General features: G+C 33.9%; 2 protein-coding genes and 1 long non-coding RNA gene across 4 annotated transcripts; 2 read left to right on the forward strand and 1 right to left on the reverse strand.

The window, feature by feature from the left end:
- Positions 1 to 229: 229 nt before the first annotated feature.
- Positions 230 to 6030, reverse strand: par-6 (partitioning defective protein 6). The gene is made up of 5 exons (XM_011057956.2): positions 5815 to 6030; positions 5500 to 5725; positions 4602 to 4726; positions 4231 to 4509; positions 230 to 2047 (listed from the first exon to the last, which is right to left on the reverse strand). The coding sequence occupies exons 1-5, from the start codon at positions 5866 to 5868 to the stop codon at positions 1754 to 1756; spliced, it is 978 nt and encodes a 325-aa protein (XP_011056258.1). The 5' UTR covers positions 5869 to 6030; the 3' UTR covers positions 230 to 1753.
- A 516-nt stretch (positions 6031 to 6546) lies between these two features.
- On the forward strand, positions 6547 to 9187 carry LOC147908083 (uncharacterized). Its single transcript, XR_015546767.1, has 2 exons — positions 6547 to 6718; positions 8212 to 9187. It is a non-coding gene; the product is annotated as an uncharacterized LOC147908083 (long non-coding RNA).
- Positions 9188 to 14425: 5238 nt separating this feature from the next.
- Positions 14426 to 18408, forward strand: Mad1 (Mitotic arrest-deficient 1). 2 transcript variants are annotated; one of them, XM_011057959.2, is made up of 7 exons: positions 14426 to 14578; positions 15236 to 15493; positions 15698 to 15928; positions 16008 to 16444; positions 16507 to 16959; positions 17551 to 17849; positions 17936 to 18408. In XM_011057959.2, exons 2-7 carry the CDS (start codon positions 15236 to 15238, stop codon positions 18286 to 18288), a joined length of 2031 nt encoding a protein of 676 aa, XP_011056261.1. In that variant the 5' UTR covers positions 14426 to 14578; the 3' UTR covers positions 18289 to 18408. The 2 variants fall into 2 exon arrangements, with proteins under 2 accessions (XP_011056261.1, XP_011056262.1); XM_011057960.2 differs by having other exon boundaries at positions 14486 to 14625.
- Positions 18409 to 18634: the final 226 nt, after the last annotated feature.

The following is an 18634-nucleotide window of genomic DNA, read 5'->3' on the forward strand; positions in this document are numbered from 1 at the left end:
GCTAATATTTGCAAAATTTTCTGTCGTTCCCTTAATTTCAATTAACGACTGCGTCCAATTTTTGCGAACATCATGTTCCACGCAAAGTTACAAATTTTTGGTTGGGGCGCTTTCTACCATATTTTATTTACACACCATAGTAACCGTGACAGAGAAGACATCGATACTGGGCGTGATTCCGAGGGACGCTTTATGGGATTATTGAGTAAATAATAGCACTTAGAAAAAATACAATAAAATATCTTTATTTCATAAGCTGCCATTAAAAAGAATTACAGCGTTAATAAGTATATTTTCGTCCTCGTAATTCATTAACTACCTCTTATCCGCACTAAGAGTACAATGCGACGTACCGTGTTAAAAATATATCTAATTTCATTTCACAAACGCTAATTTAGCACTCCTTCCAAATAACAACTACAGTGCTCAATAAAGCACTTAGTACAGACGAATAAGTACTTCTTGCAAACGTATCCATATTCATCCGTATTCCATTTGGTTAAGTACAAAAGTGATTCCTCGCTTCGAGTGGAAATACATACAAATTAAACTTAAAATGATTATCTTACAATAATACTAATTCTTCAATTCATGTTCTCGTTCAAGCATTCTCTCTCTCTCTCTCTCTCTCTCTCTCGCACGCGCGCGTACTCTCGTTCTCTTTCTTGGACTTACATACCACAAATATCTTTTTCAAAAAGATATTATTTTTTAGATATTATACATGATCTATAATGTATATGGACAGATGTATAAGATAAGAAATGTATTAAACTTAAAAAGAAATATATTTCAGATATCGCAGAATTAATAATGTAATGCGATTAATAATTTGACAATGATGCACGATATGGCCCGTTAAAAATAGCGCTTATTGCGGAAGTCCAAGTGATAGATTTGCGATTACGAAAAAAATACACTCAATAGAAAAATATCTAGAATATTATAAATATATCTTTGTATATATTTATATATGTACATATCTTTTCGAATTAAGTAGAAAAAGTGGACTTGAGCATATATAAAAATGGACTCATGTAACTACGAAGGCAGTATAGATATCTTAAAAACGATGTCTCCTCATCAATGTTTTCAACGATGTATATATAATTGGAATTTAATATTTCCTAACATATTAATTCCACTTTGATGAAGGCACGCAAAGAACAATATTTTACACTCATAAAAATACAATCGTTTTTCCTGACGTTTCTGTACTTATCGTCCTATAAAGTATTACCCTTCAATCCTTAGTCCGCAATTGGATAACAGATAACATAGATAAAAATGAAATTAAAATTCGAAAACTTCAACAGTCTAAACATGCGGTGGTGTGGACGAATAGATACACGAATAGGCGTGTGGCTGCATAACGGAACACTTCTTTTTCTATTATTTTTTTAAACTAGTGGGAATGATATATTATGTAAGGCCACTGTTACTTTTGGAACGTTATTTGTCAGGCAGCAAAATTTATATTCTTCTTCGCGATAGTGTAGTCTAATCTGCCTAATACATGACGTCCCAAAGCAATAGATAACTGGTTACGAAGTATCGAAATAAAAGTTCTCTTAATCATAGAATTCGCGGAGCATCATCTCAGAGTATCAGTCATATACAATTCATAATAATGTGTAGAAATTGTCTTCCTTTCACTATTATATATTTCATTTTCCTATATGCCTATATTTCAATACTTCGTAACGAATTATCTATTACCATTCTATAGTTTGTAAATACAAAACGCGTTACCCTACAGGTGCAGTACACCCTGATCGTAATTTTGATGATGATGATGATGGTGATAGTGATGGTGTTGAGTGGACGATGCCGAAGCATCGTCTTGCATCGTCATGCCTGTAAGATCGACAATCTCGTCTGCCTCTTCATCGCTACCGGCACTCTGCGTAGACTGATGACTTCCTGACGACAATTGACTGTTACGTGAGAACGAACCACGACGAGGTGCTGTTAATGCTGCCCTCTGATTTGCCGGTTTGACAGTTATGATGAGATTAGAGGAATTTGCTATCATCATATCTGTCACCTGTTCCATACATGAATAAAAAAAAATAAGAAGAAAAAGTAAGTATTCTGCTTTATGTAGATGTACTTATTATTTATATAAGATTCATATTATTTCAGATGTTAGAAAACATATTAGGATAACACAACATAATATAATTAATATATTGTATGTATTTAGTGAAAATATAATTTTATTGAAATCAGGTGAATATTATTTCGTAATTCTGATTATAACTATAATTTTCATATTCCTCTTTTGCTACACAATAATACAACTCAAAAAAACGAAGTTTTCCAACAAATAAGTTTGAACGTTTGGAATCATTAAAATTTTTGTAAATGAACCGACACAGGAAATACATGTATAAAAGATTATAATTCAATACAATAATAGAAAAACGAAGTAATACAAATTAGAACATGCTCATCAAAACAGTTCTCAAGTAAAAGAAATACACATATGTTTCGCATACTAACAACTTTTAATAAGGTAAGGACTACCATCCCAGACTCAAATTTACAATAGAAGAAAATGATAAATTCTTAAATTTCCTTGACATCACGTTAATTGATGAAAATAACCAACTCATTTACGATCTATATTTCAAACTTACCTTCTCGGGATGTTACCTGAATTATCATTTTCATCATTCCCATTGTCAGAAATAGAATGTAATTCTGAGTCTGGTGGACAGAGTACTGTTGTTATCAAACCCTAAATTCCATAAAACAAATTTTGATTATATCATAAAAGTATTGCTTAGTAATGGATACCTTTTAAAAATAATTTTTGATAACGTCATAAAAAGATTACATAATAAAAATTCCAGCAACTCAACCAAGATCCTCAAAAAACAGACATCAATCATAATAAAAAAAACCAATATAGCCAAACAGAAGTATTTCACCATTCTGTCTTTTCTAAGTAATATTTTTGAAAAGATTAATAAGATTATTAAAAATGTTTCCACTGTTCGGGTGGCCTACTCTGGGATGAATAAAATGAGACGTTTTATTAGAATACTCAAAGATAAACTCCCTTGGAATTTACGTTCCAACGTGGTCTATAAAATCAATTGCATAGACTATGATGCAGCGTATGTAAGCCAAATGAGCAGAACTTTAATAACAAGAATAAATGAACACAAGAACCACATAAATCGTAATATCACAACATTCTATAATCACGGAATATAGATTGGATATGTCACATGAATTTGACTGGACAAATATAAAGATATTAGACGAAGAAAAAATTTTACAAAATGACTGATCTCTGAAATTATTATATATAAAACAACAGAATAATGAATTAAACTTAAAAAATTATACAACACCTCTCAGTCCTTTATTTTCTAACATAATTTGACTTGTCTCTTCCCTCTCTCCAACTCTATTTTGTTCTTTGTTCTTGTCATTTGAGTTCTCGTCATAAAATGTTCCATTCGCACGCTAACTATCGAACGATAGATATCTCTTGACATGTGTCGCCTACCAAATCATGTAAGTTTAACTTAATTCCAAAATTATTATTTCTTAAATAAAATTTTAATGAATCAAATGCACAACAAAAAATATTAATGTACAGTAAATTTGGCAATTTAATGCATTTGTGATGTTTCATGAGAAACGATTTTCACAACAATACTACATCTTAATGGTTTCACTAAAATGACACATATCGCAAAAATTAGTTTTTAAGAGCATTAGCGATTTTCAACAATATATATTTTTTCTCTTATTATTACTTTATACTGAAGAGGACCCAAATTTAGGATACATATGCATATTTCTTTTACTATTGTGAACTATTTTTACGAGAATGTTCTAATGTTTTGTATTATTTCGTTTTTCTATTATTGTATTGAATTATAATTTTTTACACACGTACTTTTTATGTCGACTCATTTACAGGCTTTTCGTAATTGATTTATTCACTTGAGACTAAATTGTTTATTAAATCATTAAAATTTGTAATATTAATTTTAAAATGCAATTTTAATGTAATAACTGAGAATAGAAGAATATGTTCCTTTAAAATATGTTTTTTTAGTTTTCATTTTCTTTTTGCAAGCAACTAAAAAATGATAATCATTGTTATATCATTATTGTAATAAATGAGAAATCTCTTAACATTTGGTAATTTAATGCAACTTAATAAATCATTTTTATAAAATTACCATTTTTGTAAAATTACTTTACCTGATCAAGTGTTTTTCCTGCAACTTCTATACCATTTACTTCCAAAACCTCATCATTCACAGCTAGAAGACCTGTACTTTCTGCTAAGCCACCCGGTACCAATCTACTAATGAATACACCTGGAACCTTCTCAATTCCACCACCAGCAGACGGTGGCAGTACGCGATAGCTTTCACCATCCTTGATATAAAATCCCAAAGGTTTATCAGATCCATGTTTTAATAGACGTACACGTCGACAGGTTTCTGGCAGTATGTCGACATCAATAATTGCAGATACCTGACAGCAAATGTAAGTCAATAAATAATACAAATAAATGATCGACGGATAACATCATACATTGAAAAATATGCAATAAAGAGCAGACTTACCTGCCTAAAATCATGTGGATTTGAAATAACTATAGATTTTGGCTTGCCTGGTGTACCACCTAAGATACTGGATATCAAATTTTTAGGTTTCATTGTACCGTATCCATTATCCCACGCTCCATCGCCTACCATAACAATTAAATTAAGGTTGTTTTCCAGCAAAAAACACAATGTAAATAACACAATGTAACATAGGCTGCTTTTCTTTTAAAAGACATGATCAACACAAGTCTATCTTCATTCTATTTTCATTATTCATTGAATGTCAAGAAGGATAAAAAAGTAGTCACTGTAAATTATTTCAATTTTGTTTAACATTGACAAGGAATATTTTCCACTTGATATTTTATGTCTTTATTGTTCATCATGGAATACCAGAAAAGATAAAACTACATTTGTGTTGAATTCTGTCACAAAATATTCAAGAATATAATGATTTACTGTGGTAGACTAGTATTTCATTTATAGTACGACAAACTTCTTAAACGACAAATTTCTCAAACAATAAATTTCTCAAACCTGTTAATTGGCAGTAGAACAAAGAGATTCTTGAATCTATCTATCTTATAGCCAATCAATAAGCTGAAAAATTTATCATATAAAAATCAGACAAATGTAATATTAGTCTCTTATATTATCTGTATCTCTTGCTAGAAAACACTCTAAATATACACATACAAAATATATAGGGTGCTTTCCATTTGATGAAATTAACACAGGCATAATTCTATCTTTATTATTCACTGAAAAAATAGAATGTTTGTGGAAAATTAAATGGAAAGTAGCCTAAACATTTTGCACTCATATATATATATATATATATATATATATATATATATATATATATATGTACATACATATAGAATGAGGAGTATAATATACAGTGCAAGAATCTTACCTTTCCTATGTATAAAAATTCGGAGCAGGCACTTGGCATTTGCTAGAGCCCTCGCCAGATTGTTATCATTATTGATGGGAAGTAGATCACCATCTGTATCCGTGTACCAAATTGAAAAGCTGAAGTCTGTTCCCAGGTCATGTCTTTGCGCCAGTAGCTTTCCAAAGTCCTCATAACTCATAGGCTCGTTACGATTCATGGAGAATCTGATGATGTCGGCGTCAAACTGTAAAATAATTTAAATAATGTGCAATCCTGCGAATGTCTTCCATATCCCATATTATCCACGACTGATGGCACAGCATGTACACCCACTTTACTCTTTACGGCAACGATGCCGTTGTCCACCTTGTCCTGCTTCTTGGACATCCTCGGAGTTGTCTTCACCTAACGACGTGCCACTACTACGGCTGACTCAACTAACTTAGGAGGAACGGAGGAAGACCAAGAAAGACAGGAAGACGTGCATACCAAATCACGACGGCGTGCACGGCGCAATTCGACTACAATCACGGTAAATACCTAATAGCTATAGCAGAGAGAAATCGGAGAAACCTGAAAGTGGACATAAACCTTTTTTCTGTAACCGCAAAATGCCAAATGCCTTGCGCACTACCGCCCTCTGAAGAAATGGATGTCAATTACATAACAATGGATGGAATCCATAGGTGTTGTTCAAAATTCGATATGTGATGCGTTTGTGGAGATATTAACGCTACTTCTGTCATTCTATCTTCGTTGTTTATTAGACAAGGATAGAATTAGAGTATATATAATACCTATAATAAGAGTACAAACAATAAAGTAACGATCGGTGATTGGTCCGCTAAATTGAGGCAAAAGCGGAAATTACATACCCGTGTGTACTATCAGTGTATGTACACCATTTACACAGTCAATGAGCGCGTTCAAGTTGACAAAGCGGTTAATCTGCCGCCGAGCAAATGAACATAATTGGTTGTTACATATAGATCCAACCAATCATATTCAATCGTTCGGTAAGCATGCTTAACTACTTTGCTGTCTTGAACTCACCCATTTACACTAAGCGAATTCAAGACAAAGTAGCTAGGTATGCTTACCGAGCGATTGAATATGATTGGTTGGATCTATAAGTAACAACCAATTATGTTCATTTGCTCGGTGAGCAGATTAGCCGCTTTGTCAACTTGAACGTACTCATTGACTGTGTGTTTTGTGTGCGTCGAAATCGTCAGAGGTAAATGGTTTGTTTATTGATCATTTTATTTATGGTGAATCATTTAGATTGAAAAGGAGAGATGAGTGACGAGTGGAATTGCAGTGGAATTATATATTCTTTTAATGAAATAAAAACGTGAATTTGTAGTGTAGTCATTATAACTTAATCTACTTGTTTTTTGATACATTAGAGCTACAACTTGGGTGTGTAAAGCCTATTCTACAATGTGCTCTTTGTTTCCTGTTTCTTGTTTTTTACCTTTTGCTTTTTTCTCCTTTGCCGTTTTATCCGTTTTATTGACAATAGTATTTTTTGCTATGTATTTCTTTCTAAGTTCGTTAATTTTTATCTCAGGCGATATAAAACAAAAAACCGGATAAGAAGCAAAAAGACAAGATGTAAAAAATAACAAAAAGCAGAAAACAGGAAACAAAAAAAAAGCACACGTAGAATAGTCATTAAGTTTTAAGTTTTAAGTCATAAAAAATTAACCAATCAAATATAAGAAGAATAATCGATTATGATTGGTCAATTTCTTATACCTTAAGATTTAAAGCTTAAACAATGATTTATGGTAGAAAGCTCGTTATTAAAGTTCAAGACTCTTTAGAGATTAAGATATCTGTCATCCCGACTCGATATAGCTGTATATATACGTTCTGCTTTAATTATACAAATTTACTTTAAAAACACAAATTCACTGCTTTACAAACACAAACTCACCGTTTGCACAGAAATTCTTTGCATTAGTAGCGAATTTGTATTTTTAAAGCAGTGAACTTGTGTTTGTAAAGCTTCAACAGAAGCTTCAACAACTTCATTAACTTCACTTAGTCAAGATCGTTAGCTACTACAAAGAGAAATTTAATGTTTCTTGTTTTTACGCAGTGAAATATGAAGTAGTTCACATCTTGCTTCAAATCTTCGCATGTATGGGAAACGCCGAGGGAACCATTCCTTTGCGATGCAAATTCTCATTTAAATTATAATGGTTACTTCTGATTCGATTAATTAATACAATTTCAGCTCTTTTAAAAGAAGACTTACCAAAGCATACATGGAGAAAAATTCTGATAGTAGTTTGCATGAAGAGTACCCTTAACAGTTGCTATTTCTTCAAGCTATAGGCTTCTTCCTAAACTTTCGCCTGTCTGCGAGAAGCAATAGGGTATGAGCACAAGATTTGTCATAACATTTAGACTTAAATTATAGACGTAAGTAACGCACAAGCTTTCACATATGACGTATTGCCGACTTATTGCCGTATCTCCAAAAGGCGGCAATAAATTGTTATACACCAAAGTTTGTGCATTATTAACATCTACAACTTAAATCTCTAAGTAAGTATTACAATTCTTGTGCTCAGACCCATAGACTTCCTATATTTACTATTCCACCAGGAGGGTTGCTTCGCCTGTTTCTTCTGCACGCCTGAGTGCGGTACTTGTTTCTCCGAAGGAAGGTATGCGCTTCCTCTAATAAATGATCTTTTAAATGTTCATATTTTTCAGAGATGCCGCTTGGCATATTAAAAAGGAATTCGGAAGAGGTAACGTTTAAATCGATGATGAGCAACCTCAATTTTTCTTTACTCAGCTTTAGTTTATAATAGAACTGGCGAGCTTCCTCTAACTTACCGCCTAGAAAGATGTTAATTGGGTAATGGTCCGAACCATAGGAAATCCTCTTCCAGCTTCGAGCTAGCAATCAGGACAGATGAAGCTAGACAGATAACAAACCTCCTGCATTTCGGCGATTGCATCAGAGTGAGAGCGTCTTCATTCAAAATCACGAACTCATGTTTGTCCAGGTCTGCTCAGCTTAGCAGCCTTGCTATGTCCGTATACTCATTGTGCCAGTTGATATAGTGTGCGTTTAAGTTCCCCACAATTAACACATATTTATATTTGTTAGCGAAACTCCATAGCGCGTCCAATATATCCGGAGGTGTAACGCTGTCGAGTATCTATAGATATTTATGATCATAGTACTATGGGTATTAAGCTACAACTCAATCCCCTGGATTTTCCAGAGGAGATGTCTAAATAGAGTAAGGTCCAACGTGTTGAACCTAACATCCTTCCTTACGAGAATGGCAATTCCTCTGTTCGCCTCTATCCACAATATCATATCTAATTTGTATGTGAAATGCCGTGCTAAACTTGGTGTTACGTTTAAGAAGCGTCTCTTGTAGATATATATTACGTCCAAATCCTTGGAAATTTGGTCAAGACAATGAGGAAGAATGGAGAGGACGGCTAGACTCAATTTCACAGGTATACGCGCAGAGGACACCTGTGAGTCGTATTTTTTGGTCCCGGAATATGGATCAACGTCCCGAAGGAACATCTGTTCCGATGAACAGTGCGAATGTCGGTTCTACTTTTTGGGTCAAGGAACTTAATCCTTCTGACCCGGGACTAGACCTCGTGCGATCCTAGGTGTTTAAGGGGAAAGGAATACAAGTGATGATTCAAATAAATAGAATCTGGCAATCTTCATTTATAATAATAACTTACATTTATTTTAAAAAAAATTTAAATTATATAGAATATATATACATATAGTCATACATAAAAAAAACTTATCATTATTCGTGTAATTACAATGGATTTGATTATAATAAAAAAATTGACATTTAATTATGGAGTTGTGTGTGTGTGTGTGCGTGTATGTGTGCGTGCGCGCGCGTATGAGAAGAGGAAATAATAATTTATTGAGTATAATTTATTGAGTATTGGAGGCAAGGAAGGTGGTGCAGGAGCACATTGAAAAGTGTTGAGGTATTTGTATAGAACGGTGTAAGGTGTGGGGTTTCCAGGAATATAGACTGTAATTATTCTTCATTGGAGGGGAAGAATACAGTCTAAAAAGCCAATCTCAGTCGATCGGCATGGGATCTGGTTGATACAGAGGGGTTGAAAGCTGTTCTAAGAGAGGAGGGAGAGGGAATCGTTCTTCGAAAGGAGATGGGGAAGGGAATCGTTCTTCGAGAGAACAGGGAAGGAATCGTTCTCCGAGAAGAGGAAGAGGATTTCCTGGATAGCGAGATCGACAGGGAGAGAGATGAAATTTAATGATTGTGCTTGGTCTAAAACTGACGAGATTTCAAGGTAGCTGTCGGCTGTGGCGACACGGCTTGACTATGTGGGCAGTTCCGTCCACTTCTCCTGACGTAAGGGGTTCGTCTCCGTTTTGTAATTGACGTACGAGCGCACACTGCAACCGAATGGAAGAATAAAAATATATGTATGCCTGTTATTCGCGTATGTGTGTGTGTGTGTGTGTGTGTGTGTGTGTATATATATGCGTGTGTGTTCTTATACGGAGTTCTTTATACGATGTGTGTATAACCAGATGGAATGGCAGACCAACTTATTATTTAGCTGCTTGGTCCACGAGATCTCGGATAGATAGATCGGTGGAAGTGTATGAGGAGGCCCGCTGTCCACGGAAGAGCGCCAGAAGAGCAGTCGCAGTGACCAGTGACTGGGATCCCAATGATAATTGTTGCCCACAATTTTTGTATGCACTTGCGCGAACTGACGTGAACTACCGCGGGTTTTCGTAGCCTGCTTTTCGCACTGATCGACGTGAACCGAGGTAATCTGATTTCCTGATTTTACTGACGCTCTGCGCTTCCGCGGGATCTCTATTTATCCCGAAAAAAGAGTATTGTACCCTTTGTCTAGGAGTAGTTAGTTGCAATGTCACGCGAGATTTATGATTTTTATAGCGTCGCATCGTTATTGTTAATCTAAAGTGCATCGTTAGAGAGGTTTCGAGAAGAAAAGAAGTGATTTACGTTTTTCTTTAAAGAGGCAAGATTTCTCCAGACTGATGACGAATTCTGTCATCCTCGCGGAAAATATGGCTAAGTAAACAGACTGGTTACCATGCACAACTAGTTTTGCGTGCAGGGCAACCATCAGTCCGATCTTAGATAACGCTACTGTGGGAAATTATCCCACGAGTTTTATGATTTTTTTAAGCACAACGTTGCGCCTGTTTTTTTAAGGTGAAATTGTTGGTCAGTTTGGGACGACAAAGTTTGGATTTTTAGTATTGCGTGACTTCGATGCTAGGTTTTGAAAAGTGTAGTCAAAATCGGGTTTCTGAATTAATATTGACGGCGCTCGGTAGGCGGCGTTCGAATCGCAAAACTTCTCTCATATATGCTTAAGCGGGAAGTACAGACTCTTGCATAACGCATAACACATAAAATCGGTTCTACATTAGTTGCAAGTCGATCGCAAGTTTGTTACGACAGTAAAAATATAAAGCGTTGTAATGTAGAACCGACTTTAGACATAAGAAAATCAACCAATTAGAGTTCTTTATTTTATGAAAAGGAAGGAAATGAAGGACTTCAATTGGTACATTTTTTTATGCATAACATAAGGCATAAGAAAATGAATCAATCAAAGTTCTTTTTTTTCTTTTTTCCCGTAAAATAAAGAACTTTGATTGATTGATTTTCTTATGCCTCATGTTTTATGCATTATGCAAAAGTCTGTGCTCACCACTTTAAGGCCGCAGCACAGACTTTTGCATGACGTATAACGCATAGTGCATAAGCGAATCAATTAATTAGAATCTTTTTTTTCCTCCCATTCCATGGAAAAGAAGAATTTCGATTGGTTGATTCTCTCATGCATTATTCATTATGCGTTATGCAAGAGTCTGTGCTGCGGCTATTAGGGCCATTCCACACAAACTTGCATAGCCGCATAACCATATACATAAAAAAATTATCCAATTTTACATTATCATTTATATCATAAAGACGAATGTACAATACGATTGGATGATTTTCTTTCTATATGTTTATGCAACTATGTAAGTTGTGTGGAATGGTCCTTAAGGCTTATCAGAAATCATGTATTGTGGAATACACAGTTTCTGATAAGTTGAAATTCTTATTCTCTATTCTCTGTTCCCTGTTCCTTTTATTGTGCAGAGTCCCTTACTCTTTGATATGCCACTAAACTATATATATATATGTACACTGGAATGGACATCTTTGCTGTGAAGCATATAACGTTTTCGGCCGAGTTTGCTATTGGTTGACGTTACACGCTCTATCAATAGGAGAGCACGAACATCATTATTTCAATCCAGATTAATGTAAACTCGGGCTGTGGTCAAAGTCTCGTTACAAATGCTTTGAAGCGTTTGATAGACCAATTAGAAGAAAGAATTTTACAAGCTGACTTAAAAAATGCTTCAAAGCATTTGCAACATCACGTTGATTATACCTTCGATCGGGACGAAAACGCTAAGAGTGAAATCACACAGTGGACTGCGGAATGGAGAATGCGTCATTGTTCTTGTAATAAAGTCATATTTTAAGAGGTTAAAATAATTTGATGTTGATTGATGGAATTGCGTAATGTCGAGACGAATGAAACAAAATGACAAAATCTGAATGCATAAGTATAGATATCAAGATCAAAAAACAATGATACATTACGTACGATTTCAGTATGCCCTTTTTCGCATTTTCCATCACGTCAGTTTCGTGTGTTATGTTCACAAGATGCGGAAAAATGATAGTAAATGCGTTAAAACAGTTCAAAAAATTGTCATAAAATTGTAAATATTAATTGTAAAACATTAAATACTACAACGGATAATTATTTTTACAATTTGAAAAATTATATTTTATTTTAATAAGCAAATTATTAATGTGAAGTTAGTAGTTTTTAAATTCATGTTGGATATCATCTTTGACGCATCATGAACATAACACACAAAACTTGCGTGATGGAAAAGTGCGGAATAGAGCTGATTGGTTGCTTCATCCTAAGGCCTGTTCTACAATATCGTCGTATGTTGGTGTTGGATGTCGAACGCATGAGTATCGATTGTCGCAAAGAAAAAAACAATCGACTATGATTGGTTAATTTCTTACGGCATGACATACAACAACGTCTCCCGACTGATTGTAGACTAAGCCTAGAAAATCGTGACACCAATTAATTAGCGCCATTTTAATTTGGTCAATATAAGAGCGAATCAGAAGCTTTTAGGTGCTCATGCACACTTACGTTTAGTGTTCTTTAGTGAGACGCATATGTCAGCAAGATCATCGTGTGTGGGGGATTATATTTGAAAGATTACTTTGAAAGATTATAAAATCGCGTAAGTGTAAAATGTGCAAAGCATCAACATGAAGTGCTGTGTGCCTGGGTGTGGGCAGAGAATTAAAAAGAGCATTTCATTTCATAGGTAAGAATTTTTGTATTAAATGTATCAATTCCTCCACATGTGTTAACAATGTAAGATATTGAAAGTGTTATTAATGTTATTTTATTGAATGTATTAATAAAATTGAAGTGACATTATTTTTGTTTACATACCATTCATGTCCATATAAATTTCTATACATCGATAGTACATCGATCGATATATCGATAAACTCTTTAATATTAATATATTAAAGACTCCAATGAATATAAATCAAGTGATATAAATTTTGCAATGTAGTATTTTCTTTTAAGAAAACACATCTTGCATGAGTCTGCTACATTCAACGATCTATGTTTAGTATATAAGACTATTATTAGTTTTTAGTAAAACAAAAGAAATGTTCAATTAACAGGATATTTTTTATTTATTTATAAAAATAAACAATTTCATTTTATAATCTAATTAAAGGACAATTTACAGCTCTGTAGTGTTTTGGAATTAATTCTTGGCACTCGGATTATTCGAAGATCACATGATCAAGCTCGCCATCTGCTAGCTTGCATCTCAGATTTACATTGTCGATCGCACCTAATCGTGTTACATGTAACACGCATGAATTAAATATCGATTTATCATCTCCAGCCTTGAAAAGTGAACGATGTACCCTAAGAAAAGTGGACGTAGCTATGTAATTTACATCCACTTTGTCAGAGGGCAGCATTTAAAGTCACTAGATTATAAAATACCGCAATTGATTTCAGAAATGTCGCGTAAAAATGGCTGAAGTGCACATAGTACACGATTTGAAGTACATCAGGGTCTACATTAGGTCAATTGGGTGCAGCTAACTTAACCATTACATTTTCGAAACATTTTCAATCTCGAGATTGCAAATGCAAATTCATCATTATTGTGTTGATATTAACATAATAAAAATCTCTTCAAGGTTTTTTTTTTCCAGTTTATTATCAGTATCATGTTGTTAAAGTTAATAATGCCAAGTTGTGTGTCTAAGTGCAAAAACAGTATCGTAAAAGGTTACACTTTTAAAAAAATAACCTGGACGAAGGCAGAAACACGTTTGCCTCGGTCGAATAATCTTTTAAAAATGCTCAAGCTTGCGATGATCACACGTGTGATGTGTACTTTCGTATTCCTGAACAGTTACTTTCGTATTCCTGAACAGTTACTTTTGTATTCTGAATTGTACTTACACGTATCCTTCGCACTTTTATGCTATAGTATATATTTCACAAAACTTCTACGACAAATAAATCCGTATTAAATAAAAGAATACATAAATTGAGCATTCATACATATTCTTTTGTAGTACATATTAGTTTATAAATAAACTAATTACAACTAAAAAAACATTGATTTACATACTTGATGGCTTCATTTTCCCAAATAAAGCACGTAATACAAATGCATAAATTCGAAATGGCCGCGTTTCGCGTGAAAATGGATGCGAGTTTGCGGTACTTTATAGATCTAGTGACTTTAGCAGCATTTTGCGGTTACAGGTTTTGGGCCGTCATATCCTCTTTCAGGTTTCTCTCTGGTGTATATATAGTTCAGTGTAGTTCAGTCAGTTTAGTGGCCGACGGAAAGTTGCGTTATTGTATATATTGTAGTTGTTGTGTTTCGTTTGATTCTATAAGAATTATAATAGAAAAGGAGATAAATGTAAGGAAAGACAAATATGAACAAATAATAATTATAATCTTTCAAAGGTAATTTTTCAGCTAACGGTCTCAACATAATTTTAATAGGGAGTTTTTGCAATATCGTTTATCCAAATACGGTGAACGCTAAGAGGTTATCTTCTTAACAAGCATTGTTCTTAACTAGCATTGTTCGTTTTGTCACTCGGGAATTGCTCGGAGTCACTCCGAATGAATCCAACATACTTGAAATGTAGGATTCACACTATGACATCCGTCATACGACGTCCGACATTCATCGTAACAAAATGAATGTCAGATGTCATATGATGGATGTCATACGTAGTGTGAATCCTATATTTCAAGTACGTTGGGTTCATTCGAAGGGACAGTTCTCCGAGCAGTTCTCGAGAGACAAAACGAACAATATTTAATTAAGAAAAAGATAACATGACTAACGTTCACCGTAGATTCACGTTATTGCAAAAATTCCCTAATATTGAACCTGAGACCGCTAAACTGACTAATTATTTTATTAAAACATAAAAATAATATAATTATTGACGTTAAATTTATTATTGTATAAATTTTATGCTTGTATTTTTGCATGCTTCATTTAATGTCATAAAATCAGATTAATGATGTGATATTGTAAACAAATTAACATAATTTTGTACAGATGAGCGATCAGGATCCAACGAGTATTATTAATATGATAAAAGACTTACGTTCTGGAGCAGAATCTTATCGCAGAAGCGTCGGAATACGTTTCTCAGGAACTGGCTATGTATCCTCGAAGTTCAATGAAAGCTCAGATGACAGCATTACTTCACCCAAGCGGCTGAGATTAGATGAATCTGATACGTCCATTAACAATAAAACTAAGTCTGACTCTGTTCCGGGTAGTCCTTGGGAATGGCGACGTATGAAGGGAGAGGTAAGAGTGTATAATTTAAATATAAGAAAAATTCAAGTAAATCTGAAAGAAAATCTTTGAAAGAAAAGTTCGTGTTTTATTCCTGCATCAAAACTTAATTCCTTTTTGATTTCACAAAATTTTAAACGTATAATAATTTCACTTTAAATACAGAAAGCTGTACACTGGTTCAACTAAAAAAAATACTTGTACATTTTTGTATAGGTTATATCGTTAAAAACCAGACTGATGCATCAAGAGGCAGCTGTACAACAGTTGCACAATATACGTAGACAGATGGAGGAAGTCTTTGAGAAGGAGAAAGGTCTTTTACAAATCCAGACAGAACAGGATAAACAAACTATTCAACAGCTGGAAGTCCGACTTGATGTTGCACGGAGAACAATTCAGGATGTAAGAGAGACACATGATACTGCAGAGAAAGAATGGTCCCAAGTAATTGCTTTTTATATTAATTAATTGTACATTTTTTGTAACTATGTTAAGTCAATTTTAACATTTTGTATTTATTTAGGCAAGAAACAATTTAGAAAGGAAAATAGCATCATTATTAAACGAAAACGCAAAATTATCCGAGAATCTAAGAAATATTTCCACAAATGAAAAGTCTCCTTCTCCTAATGATATCAACGAATCAAATGAATTACAAATAAAACTGGAAACTGTGGAAGCCAGAGCAGCAATACTGGAAGAGAAAATGAAGGAATATCTCAAGATGCAACAGGACTACGAATTGCTGAATGTGGAACTACAAAGCATGAAAATGAATCTAGAAAAACTGGAGTCAGAAAGAGCATTGTGGGAAGAGGGCAAACTATTAGCAGGAAGAGCCGCAAGAGCAAATGACTTGGAGAAAGAATTGAATGCTGCAAAAAGGACGATTGCAGTGTTAAAAGAATCAGTTAGAGAGAAATTACTTTTAGAAGAACAAATGGCTAATATGACAAAAAGGTAATTTCAACGCGTTTGAAATAAAATATTATGCTTAGTTAATGAAAAATGTTTTATTACAGGCTAGAGCATACTGAAAAAGTAGAACAACAAGTGGCAATATTAGAAGCAAAGCGATCTGAGCTTGTGCTTCGCTTGCAGGAATATGAAACTATTGGCATTACTGGAGGACCAACGGTGATGAAGCGGGAATTGAATAGACTTCAGCAAGCCGAAGTGGATCTAAGAGCAGAGGAAGGCCAGCTTAGATCGAAGTTGGATGCAGTTATACGAGAGTCGCAGAACTTGTCAAATAATTACGAAGAGGCAAGGAAGTTGGCTACTGATATGACGTTGTCGAAAGATAAATTGAGCAAGCTTGTGAATAGACTCCAGAAGAAGATGATTCTTGTCACCAGAGAGAGGGACAGTTACAGACAACAATTGGATATGTATGAGAAAGAGATAACGGTGGATGGCAATAATGCAATAACTGAAAGAATACCGGCTTTGGAACGTGTTATAGATGGATATAGGTATATTCTTTCATACTAACATATATAAAGTAAAAATGATAGTAAAACCGAGAAGGTGATTCCTCATATAAAAGTAAATAAAAAAATATATTAGGTGTTGGAATTAATTCGTAGCGTTTTTAATGAAAAATTTTATTTCTTTCACATGAGCATTAAAAAATACATTAATTAAAGTCTTCCCATCACTTGTAAAACGCTACGATTAATTCCAACACCTAGAGAATAAACGAAATTTTTTTATATTTTTAATAATTTTTCAATTAACAAAATAAATATATTAGAAACTTATTACATTATTAGAAACTATACTAAATTATCAAATTTAAACCGATATAAAAAAAAAATCGTGAATAATTAGATTGGATGAACGAAGCATAATGACTAACCAAGTGCAAACGTACTTAACAAATATTCAAATTTTATTTTTTTTTTAAATAGCTTTAAATGAAAATATTTTATTTTTATATTTTCGACTTATTTTTATATGAGGAATACCTTCCTTTTTGGTTGTATCATGACTTCCAGAGCACCCTGTATGCAACTCTTCAGTGAAATTAAATTATTTCATGAAAATATTTAAAATTTTCTTAGGGATTTAGTCAGCAAATTGGAAATGGATCTTCAAACGGCCGAGACTGGCACTCAGAAGAACGAATGCAATAAATTGAAAGAAGAGATCGAGCAACTGAGAGGCGAGCTTGAACACCGCACATTAAAGGGTGATTTCAACTGCAACGCCCGAGTTCTGCATTTCACGATGAATCCCGCATCGATGGCGGAAAAGCAAGCAGAGGAAAAACAAGCAGCTCTGTTACGAGAAGTGGAAGAACTTCGTGTTAAAGTGGCGTCGGGAAATTATGGCACAACTGTTTCATCGTTGCAGACGCAAGGTAGATAAACTTAATTAAAGCATAATAAAGCATATTTTTATTTTTCATTATACGAAGCAATACATTTTTATTTTCTTTTGATACAGAAATCGCGGAGTTGAAGCAAACGCATGAAATAAAGATAGCGCGTTTGAAGGAAGCTTTCAAAGCATCCTCGCAAGAGTACCGCCAAGCGTGCTATCAGTTATTCGGTTGGAGGGTGGACCGAACAAAGGAAGGTTGCTACAAGCTGTCAAGTCAATATGCAGAGTCGCCAAATGATTTCCTGTTTTTCCACGTAGGTGAAGAGGGTGTAGATATGTTGGAAACTGCCTTTTCTGCGAATTTAGGCAGTTTGATTGAACAATATTTGCAAAAACAGCGTAGTGTTCCTATGTTCCTTAATGCTGTACAATCTGATCTGTTTAGCCAGCAAACAGTGACAAATGTCATGATATAATATTGTTTCATATTTATAAATAAAACTAATATTGCTATTTATTAAGCTTTAGCGGACTTCATGTACAATGGAATAAATATACAGTAAATAATAAATTTCTATAATTCTACCTATACAAAAGCTGCATTTATTCATACATTTAATTTGTTATGTTTTGATTTCAAATTAATTACTTCATAAATGATATAACAATAATTTTCATAATTTTCGCTAATTTATTATTTCATGAATCTATTCTATCTTATGTTGATAATATATCTTTTCTATCTTCAGTTGCTACGAGAAATAACATCTGTTAACAGTTTCGAATGGGTTGTTGAAATTTCTACTTATTTAATTAATTATA

This window comes from Acromyrmex echinatior, chromosome 11, assembly GCF_024713525.1.
Source record: "Acromyrmex echinatior isolate Ae372 chromosome 11, ASM2471352v2, whole genome shotgun sequence".
Taxonomy (NCBI): Eukaryota; Metazoa; Arthropoda; class Insecta; order Hymenoptera; family Formicidae; genus Acromyrmex; species Acromyrmex echinatior.

What these genes read in the sequence shown, in the direction of transcription:
- par-6 (XM_011057956.2), bottom strand. Translation starts at nt 5,868, where the DNA reads ATGTCCAAGAAGCAGGACAAGGTGGACAACGGCATCGTTGCCGTAAAG. An exon ending in TCGTTGCCGTAAAGAGTAAA is followed by an intron (nt 5,726 to 5,814) that starts GTGGGTGTACAT and finishes ATTATTTTACAG; the next exon opens with TTTGACGCCGACATCATCAG. An exon ending in CAGGAAAAACACTTGATCAG is followed by an intron (nt 2,048 to 4,230) that starts GTAAAGTAATTT and finishes TGTATGGAACAG; the next exon opens with GTGACAGATATGATGATAGC.
- Mad1 (XM_011057959.2), top strand. Translation starts at nt 15,236, where the DNA reads ATGAGCGATCAGGATCCAACGAGTATTATTAATATGATAAAAGACTTA. An exon ending in CAGAGAAAGAATGGTCCCAA is followed by an intron (nt 15,929 to 16,007) that starts GTAATTGCTTTT and finishes GTATTTATTTAG; the next exon opens with GCAAGAAACAATTTAGAAAG. An exon ending in ATGGCTAATATGACAAAAAG is followed by an intron (nt 16,445 to 16,506) that starts GTAATTTCAACG and finishes GTTTTATTACAG; the next exon opens with GCTAGAGCATACTGAAAAAG.